Source organism: Clytia hemisphaerica, unplaced genomic scaffold, assembly GCF_902728285.1.
Source record: "Clytia hemisphaerica strain Z4C2 unplaced genomic scaffold, Clytia hemisphaerica genome assembly, whole genome shotgun sequence".
NCBI classification, from domain to species: Eukaryota; Metazoa; Cnidaria; class Hydrozoa; order Leptothecata; family Clytiidae; genus Clytia; species Clytia hemisphaerica.
Window position 1 is genome coordinate 453,007 of NW_027104325.1, and position 19,773 is coordinate 472,779.

Sequence of the window (19,773 nt, forward strand, 5' to 3'; positions counted from 1 at the left end):
CCGTCGTTGAAAACACAACTTACAAAGAGTCATCAATGCTTTGTAAAAAGAGTCAGTGATAGAGAATCATTTAACATAAAGTCTGTCTATTATTTCGATTCAATTAAAGTGACATTTCCATGATTAAAAGTTTAGTAATTACTGTTATACATTTGGGGATCATATAAAAGATTTCTTTCGAAATAAACTCATTTCAACTACACTTGGAGGTTTCTGGGGAATTCGTAAATAGTAAACTGCATACTGATACAGTCTGCTAGACATTAATATGGTAATATTTGCTCTTCATCTTTGATTTTTTCTACAGTGATTAGATTGACACATGCGCGATAAAATTTCTATTATTTGTCTTCAGAGGTTACTATTTTCTTTGAAAACTTAACCTCTGATACTCAGGGTAATGTCTCGTGGGTTCGTGGGTTCGTGGGTCAAAATCCCAATCCCTAAAAATCCCAATACTGTAAGATCGTATAAGATATGATATTTTAAGCAGCGAGAACTGTAAACATTGTTTACATTTCGCTGTTTTATATCTATTCTTAAATCCATCATCTTCTAAAACCCTAAAACACTTAATAATGATTCAATTATTTCCTTTGTAAATTTCTTTGCGATTCGCGTGTTTCGATATTTGAAACCCTTGCGCAATTTTACCTTCCGAAGGACCCTATTTCAGCTAAGTTAATAAAATTGTTAATGTTATAACCAATAGACATGACTTTTTATAAATACCCAGGAAATGTATAAATTAAACGATTCTTTTAAAAGACTGTGACCTCTTGTATTAATTGTGTGGTAGGAGGAACATGGTAAACCGTAAAGGGAGATAAAAATAAGATTCCTCATAGTGACGTTAATTGGGCTATATATATTATAAAGCTTTCGATGGAAGTCGTTTTTTTAAGGTCAGCGGTAGAAATATTAATATTAAAATCAGATCAGCTGGAAATGTTTTTTTGATATTTTCCATTTCGCTCTTTCTTCTCATAAAAACTATTGAGTTAATTATAGGGTGAGAAGAACGAAAAACAATGAGGAAGTTTTTCAATTTTAAACTTTTACAATTTTTGCTTTACTATAGGTCGTAGATAGTGTTTTCGACTACTCTAAAAAATACCTGATGACCCATATGAATTTTTATTTTTTATTTTTGGAAAATTATTGGAATTTTTTGACCCACGTGATTTTTTTGGACCCACGAACCCACGAACGCACGAGTAATCTCAACCCACGTGATTTTTTTTGGACCCACGAACCCACGAACCCACGAGACATTTTAACCCACAAACAACCACGATGGCACGAACCCACGAACCCACGACACGCACGTAACCCACGTAATTTAGCAGACTTGAAAATATTGAAACCTTTGAGGCTTGAGTTATATTATCTTGTAAGAAAAATGTGATAGATTAAATACATTTGATAAATTTTATGCATAGCCACGTTATTCCATTTATTGATTTTTCAGCAAAGTCAAGTTCTAAAATAGAAAAAAATTACAGTTGATCAGTCACATGGTACTTAGCCGGGGGACTACATGTGGCTTTTTGGTACGACTGGATGACACTGATAGTTATTACTCTTGTCTCCCGAATAGACGCCCCCCGCTAATTGTTAAGCAAAAAAAAATCCATCCCCCCGTTCTTATTAAGACCCCCCGCCCTCCGCTAATTAAATTCGAATAATTCAATATCTTATTACAGTGTAGATAGACCTTAAACTTGTTAAAATTTTCCTTTTTGTTAGTATTGGTTCTTATTTTACGTGTTCATTTGTTAAAGTTTCTTTTTTTTTGTTGAAATTGAAATCAGTTTAAAAAAATTCTGTCTTCAAATCACCCCCTCTTATTCCATCCCCCGCATATTAGAATTTAAAAAATTTTCCTACCCCCTCCTGCTTATTCGGACGTCTATTCGGGAGACAAGAGTAAGTACCCCAGCAGACTTTATTTTTTGGTTATGGTATATGGTTTTGAAATACATTTTATTGTTTTGGTATTTTTATATAATTCTTGAAAACGAAAGTGAAAATTCTACTTCGCTGAACGCCATCAAAAATAATCAGAAAGTAAAATTTAGTCAGTCAAAAAAGCTTCGCTGGAGGGGGAGGGAGTTGGTCGTTAGAGAGGGAAATAAGAAATAAGATTGGTATAATTAGAAGAAAATGAAGAATTAGAAAGAAATAGAGTCAAAGGTACTTACAGCACAAATCACATGTTCTTGGACAATGTCTTCTCAACGATTTTCCCAAACTTCCTGATGTTGAACAATCACCACCAAATCGTTCACATAAAACTTCATATCTGGCGTTATCCTGGCAATCGACAATCTCTGTTTCTATTCCTTGTGCTTCTCCTCAACCAAGACTCGATTACAGACGCATGTGGCTTTACAAGCTGCTCGTACTTTGGGATACTTCTCACACCAACCATTGTGCATGTAAGATTGACAACGACCAACTTCGTATCTATCCTTGCATCCAGAGCCTGGTAAGATCCAAACAAATATCTATTAATACACCCCTGTCTTACAGCCCCGGTGGAACTTTTTTCTCAGTGGGAATAAAAATTCCTAAAATATTCTGATAAAAAAAGTGAAAACTAAAAATTTAATTTTATTCATTATTTGACGTTTCGGTGTCATGATTTTTTTTACTATACTTGTGATCATGGTGCAAAGAAGACACCGAAACGTCAAATAATGAATAAAATTAAATTTTTAGTTTTCACTTTTTTTATCAAATTTATCTGGCCCAGCAAAAAAAATTTTCTAAAATATTCTATTGAAACCCCAATAGCAATTCTACTGTTCAAAGGCTAAAAAATCCAGTGGGATGGTTTTCGAGTGTAGTTTTAACGCTCAATTTTGAGTTGGGATGAAATGAAAGTCAATTTTCCAATGGGGCTGAAATTTCGGGGTATTTTTCCACCAGGACAAAAATTTGGCTAAATTTCCCAGTGGTTGAGGTCCCAACGGGTCTGTGACACAGGGGTGTAATACTCCATTCTTATAAGTCTTAAGCAAGTCTTTTCATTGCATTAAGGGAATTAACTTCAGCAGGAATTGATTTTCGTGGTCGGAAAAAAATTATTTTCGCGGTTTTGCCCCATTTTGGACACATTTCTTTTTCAAATTTTTTGATAAAAAGTTTTCGGGATTTTGCCCCACTCACTGATTGGTGTGCACTCTTAAAACCAGATACACTCTTGAGTGTCTAATAAGAAATTCTTTCTATTTAGATATGATGGTAGATATGATATTATTTCAATGAATTTTATTAAAAAAGTTTTCTTTATCGTGCTATTTTGCTACGCCACAAGTATATTGACCGATAAGACCATGGCAACCAATTAAAATTTGGTTGCTAGGGGGTTTTCGACTACCTGGTACACAAAAATGCTTGCTGTGACCCAAATACATGAGATATGACTTGGGCATTCTCAGGAAGGGTTGTAGATTTGAAAACACCCAAAAAACAAAAATCAATAAATTTTTCGGTAATTTTTCAATTTCGGGTAACTACCACCTGAAAGTAAACCTTACCATCGTTTAATACTTCAGCGAATTTCTTGGCCATTTTTTGCCAGTGAGATTCACCATACGTCACCGTCATACAACATAATATAAAAGCCAGCACCGAAAATATCGTGTTTGCCATTGTTTAAGAAGAATAATTATCTACAATGAAAAAAGGAGGAAAGTTATTGTTGGGGGGACTGGTGATGAATTTACAAGGGAATTTTTTTCTCGGCGCACCGTATTTTTAGGTTTCCTCCAAGTAAATTGAGTAAATCCCCGTCAAAATTCTATTTCATATGAGAGATATTACCCTGAATGGGCTTTTCCAGAAAAGGATTTTACCCCCACTGTTGAGGATATTGATTTTTCGAAGCATCGAACCCCCTGGATATCCTACTTTATTAGTAAAGATCCCCTGGATATCCACTCTTAAAAATATGCTCAACCCCCTGGATATCCTCTCTTATAAAGATGCTTACCCCTGGATATCGTATTTTTTTCCCCTACTAGTAGATATCCGATATCCTCAACAGGGGAGGCACGGACTATTTCTGGAAAAGCCCGATCTCTGAGGTTGAATGCTAACTATTTTTAGCATTCAAATAACTAAAGTGTACACTTGTGTTTTTGATGCCATCATCGAAAGTGATTTTCCTTGTAAAATACATGACAACTCAAAAGCTGACCGGGTGGTTAAGGGTTGATAGATTTATTATAAGAAGCGTTTGAATGGTAGTTGTTCTCCTTCAATTTTGAAAGATTAATCCAAAAACCACCATTTATTTTTGTCGAATTTCTATCTTCCCTACTCTTGTACAGCGAAATAGTGAATAGCCTATGGGAGACAACACCCCTGCCTTCCTTTCCATTTCTGGTGCCTGAATCTAAGTCTAGTTTGCTGTCAGACTCGTATCCAGTTTCTTTAGCTCGCTTTTTGATAATTCTGATGGCCCTTATTCATCTTCTAGCGAAAAGTGTTTCTAGTAGTATATCTATCGAGGTCTGCGATTCAGACTAACGAAAGATACTCGCTAACAATAAGTCCATTTATACTGAGACGAAAAAATCGTCTGAGACGAGAAGTTTGTAAAATATGTGATCTGTGAAGGAGATCCTATTTATTGAAACATGAATGAAAAGTACACTCCTCCATAATGCTCATTTTCTAAATTGCTCGTCTCAGACAAATTAATCGTCTCAGTATAAATAGAACTAATTGTACCAACATCCATCATCAGTAAAATCAAAAAGTGGTGCAAGCAGCACTGGGTACGAGTCTAGTTTGTTGTGTCTTCTTTTTCAGCAGAAATACGATTTGAATCCTTGAACATTACAGATTATGGTTGACTTTACACACAATATACCGACCACAACCACATGTGCTCTAAAGCTCTCGCAACTAGTGAAGTGAATCAAGAGACATTCAACAGTCGTATGTATTTTATGCTTCCCGTACGATTCTTTATTTACCCTGCTTGGCGCCAGTTCCCTGAAAATTTACCCATTTTTGGGGTCACCAAACTTGAAAATGAGGGCTCAATATGACGTCACTCTTATTGATGTATAGGCTGGAATTTTTATAAGATGTATCATAATTGCATTCTATTTTTCATTCGCAGCGCTTTTCTTTTGTTTTATCTAACCAATGAGTAAGCGACTTAAAAATTATCCAATTCTTAGCGACTTTTTAAGAGCTTTCTTGAGGAAAATGACTTGGGTAAACTTCTTCAAAAATTCTTTTCAAAAAGTTTTTTTTTAGTCAACTAAATTATGAGTAATTTCAACATTAGTTAATTCACACTGTAAATTTTCCTGAAACGTTTTACATATGTCGAGTAAATATGTACTCCAGTTTTTTTTTTTTTTGAAACTTTGACGTAAACATCACCCTACACTTCGGACGATAAAATCTAACATTTCCTTTGTCGTAGTGGGAATTCTGCATTTTAAAAGTGTTTAAGTGTTGATCAAAATAAGTAACAGACTTAAAGAACTTGAATGTTGAAGAAGTTATTAGTGATTACCCTTTTCAACAAAATATAAAAATATTCTTATACCCCTCCCTAGGGTAGAAAAAGGCTTTTGATGGGTCTATAATTTTTCCCCGGGAATTTTTCTCTGGCGGTGTGATAAGTAATAGTTATCGGACATACAGTTGCGAGTACAATATGAGAAATATTCCGAGTTCCGAGATCTTTCCGTACAATATTTCCCGAGCCTTTAGGTGAAGAAAATATACGGAAAATCCGGAACGAGTGAAATATTTCCATTTTGTACGAGCAAATGTCTGATAGCTGGTTAATCGGTGGCCCTAAAAAATGCACTTTTTGTGTTGGAAAAAAGCGCAGGGCACTTTTGAGAAAAAGTGACGTTAGATTGCTGCTACCGCTACAATGCAACAACATCTTTTCGGCAATTTATATTTTGTACATGTAAAATACAAAATATATTGTACTCTTTTTAACCAATCAGATTTCAGATATTTTTTGGATCGCCGATAAAATTTCTTTATTTCGCTTTAATAAGAAAGGCAAATGAAAAATTCCCTGTCAACCTTTAATATTTTTAACCTCAGCTATTTTCTTCACTGAGATGTCAATTTTCACAAATCTTAAATTTCTATATTTGCGACATCTTTTTAGCAGTAAACTGTAAAACACTTGACTTAGAAACCCGAGATTTTTATGAGTAAAATTTTCTTTCAGTTCAAGAAACCAACTCAGTTCCCAGCCTCCTTCCCCTTACGTTGATACCAAAAGTGTTTTAAAGTCAAGACCTTAGAATTTAATTGGCTTAGTGGCCTGGAACCAAGTTAAGTTTATAGGGGTAATAAAAATTTAGAAATGTTAGAACTTTATCAGCAACTATTCTTTTATATCATTTCAAAACGACGAAACAAATTGAAACAACTTCGTTTTTGCCAACGGTAAGAAAAAAACATTTAATTCTAGTCTTTATAAAGCTGCGTATTTTCCTCTTCGTCTTAGATTATGTTCTATTAGGGGTAACTTTTAACCAGATAGGGTTGTTCACTGAAAATTAACTTTGTAACTCATTTCACGAATCTTGGAGTAATTTTTTATTGAATATACCCAATGGCCTCACTGCCACAATCTAGGACAACCGATTTAAATCCCTACTCCTGCAAATGTTTCACTCTAGTCAAACATTGCTGATACAGCTGATTGTTGACCCTTTGAAAGGCAATCGAAAGATTGTCTTAAAATCTTGATCAAAGTTTTCGGTTCCTGGGTAATCCACGTAAAATAATGTAGACTAGAAAACTATTCTGTTAATTGATCGTGTCAGAGGGCTGGAACGTAAGTGCGGCGGGCGTTTACCAAAATAGGAGCTGCGTAAGAGAACGAGAAAAAGTTGGTAGGAGAGTGCAAAATAAGCCGACAAATTACCTTCCTACGCTTACCTCGCTCCTACGCTCACTTTTCCAGCATGATATCGTTCCACTCTAAATATAATGACTCTATTTATCTCTACAGGAAATATCAATAAAGATGAAATCGTTGGTTTTCTTATTCTTCGTAGCATCCACACTAATCGCTACAACAACGGCTTTTGATTTCTTGGCAAATTGTTACTGGGGTCCAGGACTAACAGGGAAATGTCAACCGAAATGTGCGGAAGATAGTTATTGTTCCATCGTATTGTGTTTGGGGAGTGAGAGTGAGGGGAAACACGTATGCTCGTGCAGCAAATGTAATACGAATAACCATGGTCATAGGAGTAAGTTTACTTTTAAATTCAAAAGTTGCTCTCCCCTCTGGTTCAGCCCGGTGCCGTCTTCTGTTGAGAAACTTACCTCTAAATATTAAAAGAAAACTCAACTTTTTTGAGATGAAAATCTCCACTCACGGTGAGAATCTGAGAACTTTTTCGGTTGCAGCTTTTCACCGTGAATTCACCTAAAGCGGCGAATTTTAAATTTTTCTTCTACGAAAAACGCATTTAACCTTTAAAATCGGTCGAAAATCTTTCGGTTTTAAAATTTTCGCGAGCATTACATTTTGCGAATTTTCTGAAAAACTTGCGAAACTTACAAAATATAATCCTGGCGTAAATGGCGTAAACCTACATAAGATATCACGGTTTCAAAATAACAAAACCCCATACATGTTTTTTTTTATAAGCAAGTGTATGCCCCTTGATCAGGCTCGTGTATGCTTAAGTTCTCAAAGCATCCAGGCATAGTTTATGCTTATTATATGCTTAAGAATCATGCTTATGATTCACCCCGAGCCAAGTTTTTAATGAAATTTTGTAAAAATTTGTTCAGATTTTGGGAGCAGTGAAATGTAGCTAGTCGTGGAATGTCTTATTTTTTACTTGACCTCTACCAAACCTTTTTTAAACAGATAAAAATGACCACTTGAAAAATATTTTAGGCTGACATATATGCTCATGTTATGCTTAGGAATTCTGCAAATCTGAGCCTTCATATGCTTATAAGCGTTATGCTTATAAAAAAAAAACATGTACAATACTTAAGGCTTGGGGACACGAGAAAATTTTTTTGCATTGGTGCAATGCAACATGCTCCATCCCACTAATCTGAAACGCTTTCTCGTGTCTCCACATCATTTTTCTTTTAATAACATTTGTCCTTCACTCACTTTTGTCCCAGGGACAAAATCAGCGTGTCTTTTGGGTCTGTTGGAGTCTGTTTGGGTATTTCCTTCACTTTTTGTCCCACGAAACAAAAAAAGAAACCATGAGACACGCACTTTTTTCTTGTGTTGTTGGGATGGAGCATGTTGCATTTCACCAACGCGAAAAAAAACTTCTCGTGTCCCCAAGCCTTTACATCAACTATCATAAAATAAATAGACTTTGTACCATATTAGACTGTTTTTAAGCCTTTTCTAGACTTTCGAAAGATCTAGAGGTCGATTATGCAATTTTTTGATTTCTTCATAAAGTCTGAGTTATTCCCGTAATTAATGGAAATTTTCTTCTTTTTTATGCCTTAAGAATATAATTGTATTGATTTATAAAGCGAGGGGGAAATTATGAATTTGAGGTCATGATAAGGTCAACCCAAGGGAACCCTTTGTGGAATTATTCCCACTGATTAGATTTGTAGACCCCTCACTTAGCCATTATGTGGGAATGGTGTGAAGTGATCCTGATTCTGAAAGTTATTTGAAAAGTACCGCAGTATATTGCGCAAGCTGGATACGTTTATCTTAACTCTTTCAGTACTGCGCAGCGCTAAATTTCCTTCATTTATGAATGACTCTTTTGGCAGCCGCCAAATTTGATTACACTCTGAAAAGATAAATCTTGGAAAGAGCTTTCCAACGAACCCAAAAATGACTTACTTTGCTTCAGCCAAAGCCAAGAAAATTCCATTTGAACACGTTTCACAGAACTGGTGGAAAATTTGTTCAAGTTTTCGTCCCTGGTGGGAATAAACCCTAAATTTTCAGCCCCACTAGAAGATTGACTTTGATTTCATGGAGCTTGGAGCAATATAATTTTTCTCTCAATTGGTATTTCGCCCGGGGGGGGGCAGTGGGTTTACCAACTGACGGTATGTGCGGCGAAAAAATCAGCTTTTAAAATCGCACCCTTACAATGCAGAAATAAATCGGTAAAATTTATACCCTTACAGTGCATTTTTTCAAATTTTAAACTCTATTTGAGCAAAAAATCAAGATTTTCGGGCAAAAGTTTGTAATTTTTCTCTCTTAATCGCCGCACATACCCGTCGGTCAATTTTCCTGACTGCCCCCCCCCCCGGCGGGGTTATTTTGATGGAAATTTTTACCCTCGGGGAGCTGCAAGACGGATGTATTTGAATTTGACGTACATTGTTTTTTCCTAATTTTCAGCCAAGAAAGAAAGTTCGATTACAGATGCAAAGCGATTCCAAAAGATGGCCCAATTTATGGATGAAATGGAAAAATTATGATTTGTAAAATTACTCTTGTTTATATAAAAAGAAGATTGACGATCCACTAAAATTGGTTAAAAGTTTATTCCGAAGGTTTGAATTAACCACCTAATAATTATGATCTGGGAACAACCTGTTCTTGAATTTAAAGGTTTTGTTTTTACATAAGTGTTCCCGTTTCACATCAGGCACATATTTCATATCAGGACATTGTCTGCCTATTGTTAAATCATGCTGGTATAAACAAAAAATGTTTTTCTTTTCCTCTTTCTGATCAATCTTGCTCCACATTCGTGTCAATCCAATGTGAAAAAGCTTGTAGATTAAAATTGATGAGTAAGCAAACGATATCACTCTTATTTAATAACAAAACCTTTAAGTTGCTCTTATAAATGGAATAGTAAGGGAAGATTCGTTTTTTTGGGGCTCGTATTCGCCTACGTTTAACGGTGGAAGATTTTGTGATTTTTTCTACTCACCATTATTCAATCAATATTTTAAATCTAAGTAACAAGTTCCAGTTCTACACTACAATCATTTCCAAAATACTTGGCACAAAAGAGAAATTTCCCACGAAATTTTATAACCACAAACAATTTGTAAGTGCTCCAAATTAGGTTGGAAGGGTAGAGCAATTTTCGGCGGATTTTAATTTTTTTCTTTTTATGTTCGATTTTTCACAATTTACTCCCGATATCAATGTGAAGCAAAATCAGAGTGAAGTGATTTCAGATTTAAAAATCCGACATCCACCAAATTAAATTCCCGCCAAGATTTCTGCCCTTGAGGTAGAAGGTTGGCCGTTGGAGTGAAAAATCATCAAATAACGGAGTTTTTTTACTTCAGTGCGAATGGACTTTACTTGTTGTTTTGGGAAAATTATACTATAGTCAAAGAAATCGAATCTCCTATTTCCGTATTTAAACTAAAATGAGAATAGGACAGCTATCATTTATTATCAATATGGTTTTTAGACTTAAGCCGAAATAATTAATGTGACACCGGTGATATTGGTCTAGACTTTTCATAACACATAAGACTTCTTTAGAAGCCGCAAAACCAGGAAGGATTTTAAGCCTTGCCAGAATATCACCCTTTTGTAAAATCTAATGGAAAGTACTCTAGATTCCAAGAGAAATTTTAAGCTGATATTATGAATTAAAGCATATGCTGGTTTCCCATTTGGAACATATAAAAGAAGAGATTTTAAAAAGATAAACATTAGCACAAATCTAGCCTACGATCCTTATTCATTAATTTGATGAATATTGCCTGAGTTGAAAATCAATCATGTCAAAACAAGTGTTATTCTTTTTGATCGTTTTCTCAACCCTCTATGCCACGTCAGAAGCCTTCGATTTCTTAGCAAATTGTTACTGGGGTCCAGGACTTACAGGGAAATGTCAACCGAAATGTGCGGAAGATAGTTATTGTTCCATCGTATTATGTTTGGGACCTGTGTGCTCGTGTAGCAGGTGTAATACAAACAATCATGGACATCGAAGTAAGTATTACACGTTTTTTATATAATAACAAACTATATAAGAACATAAGGCTTTGATGACCAAAATGTTAAGAACAAGTAAAGAACATTTCAAGGCTTTGCGAACTCTAAGATGGCCAATTTCATAAGAAAATGGAAAGAAATGCTCACAAAGTGGTGAAAATAAGAACATGTTAAGAACATTTTTAGGCTTAAAACTAAAAAAAGTTAAGATTATTCTAAGGCTTCATAAAATTTTGGATGTTCTTATGCAAAAGAACCTATACTTTCAGATTCACATTCGAAAACTACATAAGATAAATAGATAAATTTGACTGTCTGATATTTTGAACTGTAAAAAATTGAATTTGAAATCCTCAGAAAAAAATAGGGCTTTACAATCAAGGTCATAATATTTGAGAAAAAAGGGAAATCCACCGGGAAGTTTTTGAACCACAATCGATTTGTAAGTGCTCTAAAGTAGGTTGGAAGGGTAGAGTTTTAACTCTGAGTTTTAACATGAGACTTAAGACTTACGACCTTAGGATCTCAGGATCCAAAAGTTCAAAAATAGTCCAATAAGACTCAGAATATAGCCTGGAAGTCTGCCAACCCCTCCCAAATTGAAATATTCGATTAAATTAAAAAGATAGCCAAAAATCGACTTTCTCGCCAGAACTTTAAATCTTGAAAAACGTTAAAATAGCCAAAATTCTCAATATATTATGACCTTGATTGTCTTTGGAAATCAAAATGCCAAATTCTGCTCTGCTGGGGGTCTAATTTCAAACTTAAATCATTTTCCCGGTTAAAAATATCCCTTTCTTTCTTTTTTCTTCGGTTTAAACAGCCAAAAACTTTTAAAAAATTGAAAATTTTTCAAATATTGGCATTTTTAGATTCTGTAAACGGGACCTTATCAAAAAGGAAAATATTTCACCAAAAAAACTGATTTTGACCTATTGAAAATGCTTCAAAATGGTCGGAAAAAGGGTTTATTTTTCAAATTTTNTATTTTGAGTTTTTTACGGGTTTAACCTTGAGAGAAATTATTCTATGAGACGTGTACTTAGCGTCCCCCTATTTAACTTCCCTGTTTTAACGACATAAAAATGAGGGTGAGAGAAAAACATTTTGCTTATAAATGTCCTCTAGAGATCGTCCATGTACATCTCACCCTTTTACGATTTTCGAGTTGATATTTGCTCGCTCAAATTAAAGCCCCTCAATTATAGTATTAATTAAGTTGCATCAGACCTTTGGTCTGTTAATGTTTGGAAATTTGAAATGGTCAGGAATTTTCAAATTTTCCCAATTTCTGAAATTGTCGGGAATTTTGTCTATGAAAATCAGCATCATCTGAAACATTTTTTTTAACATTTCTAACAGTTTTGAAACCATCGAACTCGCCTGTGAACACGACCATTCTCTCACCGCACGTCATTTTGCTTTCGGACGAGTCCGCGTGTATCAGTTACATTCGTCTCACACAAAAGATCGACCAGTAAGTCTACTCGTGTAATTTTGTTTAACCATTTAAAGCTATCGGGGTTTTGTCTTGAGTCGGTCAGAGACTTTATGTAAAATCTCGGGGAAAGGTGTCCACGGTTTCAACCTTCCCAGAGCAAGAAAAGGTGACGTCCTAAGATTTTGCGCCACATTTAGAATTGCAGATTGAATCTAGTGGCCCACTTTGTTTTCATGCCCCATATTTTTCGAAATCTTATGATATATTTGACTTTTTATCCGGTGTTTGTGTGAAAACCACGCGTTTTGAATGGAAAAATAGGTGGTTTCGACTGCTTCACCCCCCCCCCATCCAAGGGTTGCACTTTTGGGCTTTACACATTCGGAACTATTTTGTTATACCTTGTTACACGAATATTACTAGTCATTTTATTAACACGAATTGAAAAATTTCCTGTTAATAAAAACCATCTTAATTAAAACCAGCTGTTGTTTCCTTGAAAAGCAGAAAAGTTCGTGTTAATTTCAGATCGTGCAAATTTCAAGGCCGTTAAATACTACCTTCTCATTTTACAGGACATTGAACTTAAGAAAATAGACCTAGGTGAAAATAGTTTTCACATCTGCCTTTTCTCGATCTGTTTATCTGATTTCGATAATGATTTTTTTGTCTTGTTTGTTTTAGTAACAATCAACCGTATACCGTTCAAAACGAAGAAACTCGTGTTTGGCAGCGTAAAGGCTCCAATTGGCTATGCGTACATTTCCACATTAGTCGAAACACTGAAGTTACGAAACCTTGAAGTATAGTATATGATGGAGAACCCAACCCCTCTTTCCTCCTCAAACGAAACATAAAGTGAATTTAAAAAAAACGACGTACAAAAAAAACCGCATAACCCATTTTTCTTGTACCCCATCATACTTCTTTGGAGTTTTGGTTTTGGTTTTTGTTTTTTTTTGTTGTTGCCACAAAGAGAGGAGAAAATGGATCAAGGTGTGTTAGACATTCGACGGAGAAATACCATGACGGAATAAGAGATTAGAACAATTTTCAAAAAAAAAAATCGGTGTGCTTGAAGATGGCATAATCGAAGAAAAAACAACAAGATACTGAATGAGATGCTAGATGATATTGCGTTAGAGAAATAAGAATGTTTTAATGTAAAATCGGGAGTTTCTTTTTAAATGAATAAGGATTTTTATGAATCGTTAAACAATCCGATGCAAGGTTTTCGTTCAGTACTGTTCAGAAAAATTGGGACCGTACATTTTTTATTGACACAACATGTAGTAAGGATCTGAGTAAACAACGATTTTCGACATCTGAACGTAGCCTTAGCAAATATTCATTCGTAAATTTAAATTACTGTTCATGTTAGGTACAAAATTTAACTCTTCGTGTGTTTATGGCCCTGGAACACCCTGGAAAGCCTCTTCGCCCGAATGACCCTCCCATTTTATCGTCATGGTTTGTAAAATGCTGAAGTTATTAACCCATACTATTGTTTGTATCTCCGGGAGTGGGAGTGAACAAAGATTTTAATTAGTGCTTGAAGAGTTAAATCGTTTTCAGCGCTTTTTTATAAGAATACACTTTATAAGAATGTCCATGATGAAAATGGCCAAAAAATTAAGAATATGCTAAGAATATCACCATCATGGAATTTTGCCACTCATGCTAAGAATGCAATTTTTAAAGCATTTGTCATTTATCAAATTGTCAATTACAATGGATTTACACCATTCTTATAAAAAAAAGCGTGTATTTCATTTTCGCGCGCATCATCGCTGGTAATCTTTTAGCTTTTATTCTGGTGTTGTAGGATATTTATCAAATTGTCTTTTTTTCTCTTATTATTTTTACTACTTTTTACAATTTATATTATTTTTCACTTCCCCTTATATTGCACTTAGCAAATTAAACACATGTCATGCGCTAAACTAATTTGTGAAACATCTTAACTTTAAAACGTTTTTTTTATAGGAACAAACTATATAAGGACATGAGGCTTCGATGGCCAAAATCTTAAGAACAAGTTAAGAACATTTTAGGTCTTTGTGGACTCTAAAACACCTGATGTCTTAAAAAATGGACAAAAATTCTCGAAAAATGGTGAATATAAGAACATGTTTAGAACATTTTTAGGCTTAAAACCCTTCTACTTCTACAATACTAACCAGATCGAATAAAAGTTTAGTTGAATATGTGTATGTTTAATTTAATTTGTCACTCATACGTGTTTTACTCGCTAGTCACTCACCAAAATTTTATCTTATTATTTTTTTGTTATATATTTTTTTCGTGTCTGTTGAATATTTTGTTCCTAGTTTGTTTTTGTTATTTTTGTGCATTGATTTTCTTAAATTTTCATTTTTTTTATTATATTCTTGTCATATAATTATAATTCTATGATAGCTATTCTAGACCTTTAATCAATTTTTTTTTGCTTTTAGATTTTTTTTATTTTCTTTTAAAATTTGAATGAATATTTTTTTGCCTTTGAAAATTTCAATACTAAATATTTACGCCAATTTACTTGGAGAAAACGTAGAAATTGTATTTAAAATAACGATTGAATAATAATTTGGTTTATTGTGTACAATATTGAACTTGGAAGAATTTTTTTGATGATGTAAACTCTGTATTGTCTTTTCACCCCTTTACCCTTGCCTCTAAGACCTAAGACTGAACCGTGATCTCCAGTCAAATCTAAGTTACCGTTGGAAAAATCTACCACATACCTGGAGTACTGGGTTAGCTTAAAGATGTTAACATGTAAAGAATTGTTTGGAACTTATATTATTTCAACCCTACTAAGCTATTTTTATTTCCCTTAAAAAGTCACAAAAGGACCCAAAAGAGCAGCTAAATGTTTCATTAAACCTAGTCTTGAAGGTCAGGCCTCTAAACTCGTCCCCAGTCCCTTAGTTCGCACATACGATTTTGATAGCACATACGATTTTATCACGTCCATAATAGGACAGTGGTACAAGGTAGCTGGATACAAGATTTGTGGTAGACCTCTACCAGCGTATATAAGATGAAAGAAGCACGAATCCGTTAGTGAATGCAGCGCCAGCGGCTATACGAATGAATCACATTTAAATTTAAACGTTTTTAAAAGTATGCAATGCCACCCTTTTTGAGAAGTGGTTCCGGTCCTGGTTTTTCCCTTTTTACTTTTATTTTTACAATGAAATGATAAAAAGTATAATAGTTTTGACATTAAAATTGCGTTCTTCGATTAAATGGATGATTTTGTCAGGTCTCTCTTGTCTGTCATTAGCAGCTATTTCAAATTTTCATTTCAATTTTAGAGATAAGACAAATGCGCATGCGTAAAAACTGTTGAGTTCATTGACCGATTACTATTTTCTCCCAACTATTTACCCGAATCGGACCGTGTGTAAACTCCATACTCCATTGAGTACCGCCATTTTGAATTTCAAAAGTGACCTGCTTCGCTTGGAAGATCTACAAACAGCTACACATTGTCTTTCAGCTTTGATTTGTCGTGAAAGTGGAAGAATAAATTTAAAATCTGTGCATCTTTTTTAGATGAAAAAATAATTTTACTTAACTTATTAAGAATCGAAAATTATGTCGTCGCCTGAACTTGATAGAGATAGGAGGAGCTCCTCTCTAAACCGAAACTCTGGACGCTATGATGGCTACAACAACAACAGACAATTTTCTGGACGTGATCGATCCAATAAAAGTGAAGTTATTGCTAGAAATTTTCCCTTTGACGCTACTGATCGTGAAATCAAGGAAGAAATTTTCAGAGAAATTGAAAGGTTTGGAAACATTATACATGTTCTTGTTAGAGGTCATGATCAAAACCGAAAGGCCTATATCACATTTGGTGAAGAAGATGCAGCTCGAGAACTTAAAAGATTTTGTTTGGAGAGACGTATGAAAATTAGTGCATTCAATAGAACATTGCATTTTGATTTTGATGGTAATGATTACCGAGGTGGAGACTTCAACCGTGGAGGCTATCAAAATAGAGATAATTTTCAACGTAACAACTTCAGGAATAATGACCGGTTTAATGATAGAAATGATTTTAACCGAGGAGGGAGAGGAAATGATTTTGGAAAAGACCGCTTTAACAATGATAATCATATCAATCCTAGAGCCACCAGAACTCTTTTTGTAGGAAATTTAGAGCCAAATATTACGAAAGAGGAGCTTATGAGAATCTTTGATAAATATGGTGCCATTGATGATATTGATGTTAAGAGACCACCAAATGGGATCCCTCCTTATGCTTTCATTAAGTATCTTGAGCTTGATGCTGCTGCCTGTGCTAAGAACCAAATGTTTGGCGGTGACATCAAAGGTAGACCAATTAAAGTTGGTTATGGTAAAACCATGCCCTCTCCACGCTTGTGGGTTGGAGGCCTTGGTGGTTGGTGTAATGCTGACATGCTAACTCGTGAGTTTGACAGATTTGGAGCTCTTCGAAATGTTACTTTTATTAAAGGTGACCGTCATGCATTTGTTGAATTTGAGAGTATTGATGCTGCTTCAGCAGCTTATACTGAAATGAGAGGATTTCCTTTGGGGGGCCCTGAACGTAAGATAAAGATTGATTATGCTGAAATCAAACGTAATGATGATCGAGGAGGGGATAGACGTGATTTTGATAATCGTAATGAGGACCGTGATTACAACCGAGGCAATCGTTATGGAAATGAAAATCAAAGCAATTACACTACTTACAGAGGGCGAGGAGGAAGCAATGGTAATAATTACCGGGATAGAGATTCAGAGGATCGTTCTGATCGCAGGAGGAGTAGGACACGTAGTCGTAGCCCAATCAATGGTGACAGAAATGAATCAAGGGGACGTAATACCCCACCAGGAGGAGCCAGTCCACAAAAGACCCCCATTGATAATCATCCAAAATCCATATCAGAGATTTCAAAATCTTCAAATACAGAAAAACCTGAGAAACCAGTTTCAAATTCAGTTGAGCCTTATGATTCATCAAAACCACAAGAAAGTTTAGTTGATATTGCTAAGAGATTTGTTGTTGCTTGGAAAGGAGCTTTTGCATTAAAGAATAGTGCATTCCCTGTCCGTATGCATTTGATCGGTGGAAATCCTGATATTGCTAACTTTTACCTGCGTGGCATTGGTACAGGTGCTGGACCTGCCATAAAGATTCTTAACATCACCCAACGATTGAGATTAGATCAACCCAAGTTAGATGAAGTTTCTAGACGTGTGCAACAGTCAGGTGCTGGTGGCCATTGCATGCTTTTGGCTTTACCCACAGGTGATGAGGTTGAACTTGAAGCATCGTATCAAAGAAGACCTTTGAAAAGTTTGGTGACTTACTTTAAAAAGAAAGAAGCAGCAGGTGTAATTCTAATGAGTTCAGCTGAAGGTCCAGAAGGAAAACTTGAGGAGACTGGTATGCTTCATGCTTTTCCACCGTGTGAATTTTCACAGCAACAATTATTGAAAGCCGCTCCAAATGCTGGTGCTGATCCTTTGAACGAAGACCATTTAGTAATTGTTGTTGTTAAAGGAACTACTTCATGAAGTCTTGATATCTTTTGATGATTTTGTTTATTACGGCTGCTATATCGAATCTATAATTACCACTTTTACATCGTGTTCATCTACCTAAGACGTTTATTTTTGCTTCTCAGAAAAAAGACAGTATTATGGTATTACTGGTATTTTGTTTTGGAGAGTTTTGTTGCTGGTTATTTGTGGACATTAATTCTACCCATTGAAAGCTACTGGATATGAGATATCTTTGATATTATCTTATTACTATAGTTTATTTTTAGGTCTTGTATTTTGAGTCAACAAGAATTCTAGAAACTCAAATCTTAGCTTATGATTACGTGCTGTAGAACTGCCTAATTTCATTCTACTTATATATTCTTCATAAACTCTGTATTCGATTAACTTGAAAAAATTAGGTGGTTCGACCGTCACTTTTAAGATTTTATAATTTTGAGATTCTGAAAAGCAACCCATAAAGAGTTTTGCTGAAAATAATAACAATCTAAATAGGACTGTAGGTGCTGATTTGACACATAAGATCTTTACTTCATTTTGCCCTGAATTTTCTTGACTTGCACTTCTTGAATATAAATTGCTGTTTCGTTTTCATCTTAAAATTATTACAAAAATTAATGTATGCTTAGTAATTCTAAATTATTAGGATTAAAGTATTTCATGATATTTTTAATTTGGAACTAATACTTCTAGATACTGATTTTTCTTTTGTGCTTGAAATTGTCCTGAATGATGTAATGCGTCGCAGGTTTGGTTTTCCGGGCATCTTTTATGAGTAGGAGTGATGGTTTAAAAGATCATTCGCTCTTCGCTCTTATTTTGCTTGAGAGAAGCCTCGCCTCAAGGGAATAATGCGAGAATAAATGAATGCGACCGACCCTTAAAAAATTTTATGTTTTGTGGAATAAATCAATGCGAATTGCCCAGGAATTTTGCGGAATTGATTAATTCGGAATAGTGTTTTGAATGTTTTTTTTTCCTTTTCAAGATATATACAGAACGAACTAAAAAAATTCCAACAAAATATAATTTTATTTATTCATCTTGTTTTTAGTCGATTTAATTTTGCGAAAAAGGGCCAAATTCGCATTAATCAATTCCGCATTAATTTCTCCTCGCATTAATTTATTCCCTGAAAGGGAGGAGATTAGAATTTCAGCACTTTCTCAGAAAATCGTATAAAGTTCTAAGGGTTTCTTCCAACGACCCTGGTCCCCTGCTACTCCTTATACAATTCAGTACAAAAAAGAATCCAGCTTTAAAATTAACTTTATAACGTTCTGAAAAGTGAAACGGACATGATAACAGAAAAAGAATATCGGGCCTTTATAAGAACGAATTTTGCTTCTAAGAAAAATCATATTTTACATCGAAATAGTATTCCGAGGCTTGAGGTTTTTATAAAAACATGCAGGATCTAAATTGTCGCTTTGTAAAGTCTTGATTGTGAAAGACATCCCTTAATATTCATTCTCTTAACAGTCAAAAATGATTACTTCGATTTTAAGAGCGGTTTTTCTTTCATATTCTAGTATATTTTTGTGTAGATAGAAACTTACCACTTTATTATCACAAACTTCATTATTTTTAGGAACTCCATTTATATAAAGATGACTTTGATTTGTAAAAAGTATGAAAAAAGATTCGATTGCAGCACAAGAATTTTACATCTTTCACGATAATTAAAAAGCTATTGATTTTTTTGTATTATTCGAACTAATCCGTCAAAAAGAGATCCATCGTTAGCAAGGTTTTACGACGTTGGATTTACGGCTCAACTGATTCAGTCAGAATTTTCTTAGTTCCTAACCGAAATCTATGATGTTATCTCGGCAATTTCACG

The 19,773-nt window shown here is 34.7% G+C and overlaps 1 protein-coding gene and 3 long non-coding RNA genes across 4 annotated transcripts; 3 read left to right on the forward strand and 1 right to left on the reverse strand.

Moving 5' to 3' along the window:
• Positions 1-1,304: 1,304 nt before the first annotated feature.
• Positions 1,305-3,676, reverse strand: LOC136817669 (uncharacterized). The gene is made up of 3 exons (XR_010848132.1): positions 3,546-3,676; positions 2,205-2,488; positions 1,305-1,483 (listed from the first exon to the last, which is right to left on the reverse strand). It is a non-coding gene; the product is annotated as an uncharacterized lncRNA (long non-coding RNA).
• A 2,684-nt stretch (positions 3,677-6,360) lies between these two features.
• Positions 6,361-9,502, forward strand: LOC136817656 (uncharacterized). The gene is made up of 3 exons (XR_010848127.1): positions 6,361-6,447; positions 7,019-7,262; positions 9,371-9,502. It is a non-coding gene; the product is annotated as an uncharacterized lncRNA (long non-coding RNA).
• Positions 9,503-11,960: 2,458 nt separating this feature from the next.
• LOC136817663 (uncharacterized) lies at positions 11,961-15,023 on the forward strand. Its single transcript, XR_010848129.1, has 2 exons — positions 11,961-12,419; positions 13,068-15,023. It is a non-coding gene; the product is annotated as an uncharacterized lncRNA (long non-coding RNA).
• A 793-nt stretch (positions 15,024-15,816) lies between these two features.
• On the forward strand, positions 15,817-19,597 carry LOC136817665 (RNA-binding protein spenito-like). Its single transcript, XM_067073987.1, has one exon. It carries the CDS (start codon positions 15,987-15,989, stop codon positions 17,940-17,942), a length of 1,956 nt encoding a protein of 651 aa, XP_066930088.1. The 5' UTR covers positions 15,817-15,986; the 3' UTR covers positions 17,943-19,597.
• The last annotated feature ends 176 nt before the right edge of the window (positions 19,598-19,773 follow it).

Bases quoted from the DNA above. Each gene is read 5' to 3' on its own strand.
- LOC136817665 (XM_067073987.1), top strand. From the start codon at position 15,987: ATGTCGTCGCCTGAACTTGATAGAGATAGGAGGAGCTCCTCTCTAAAC.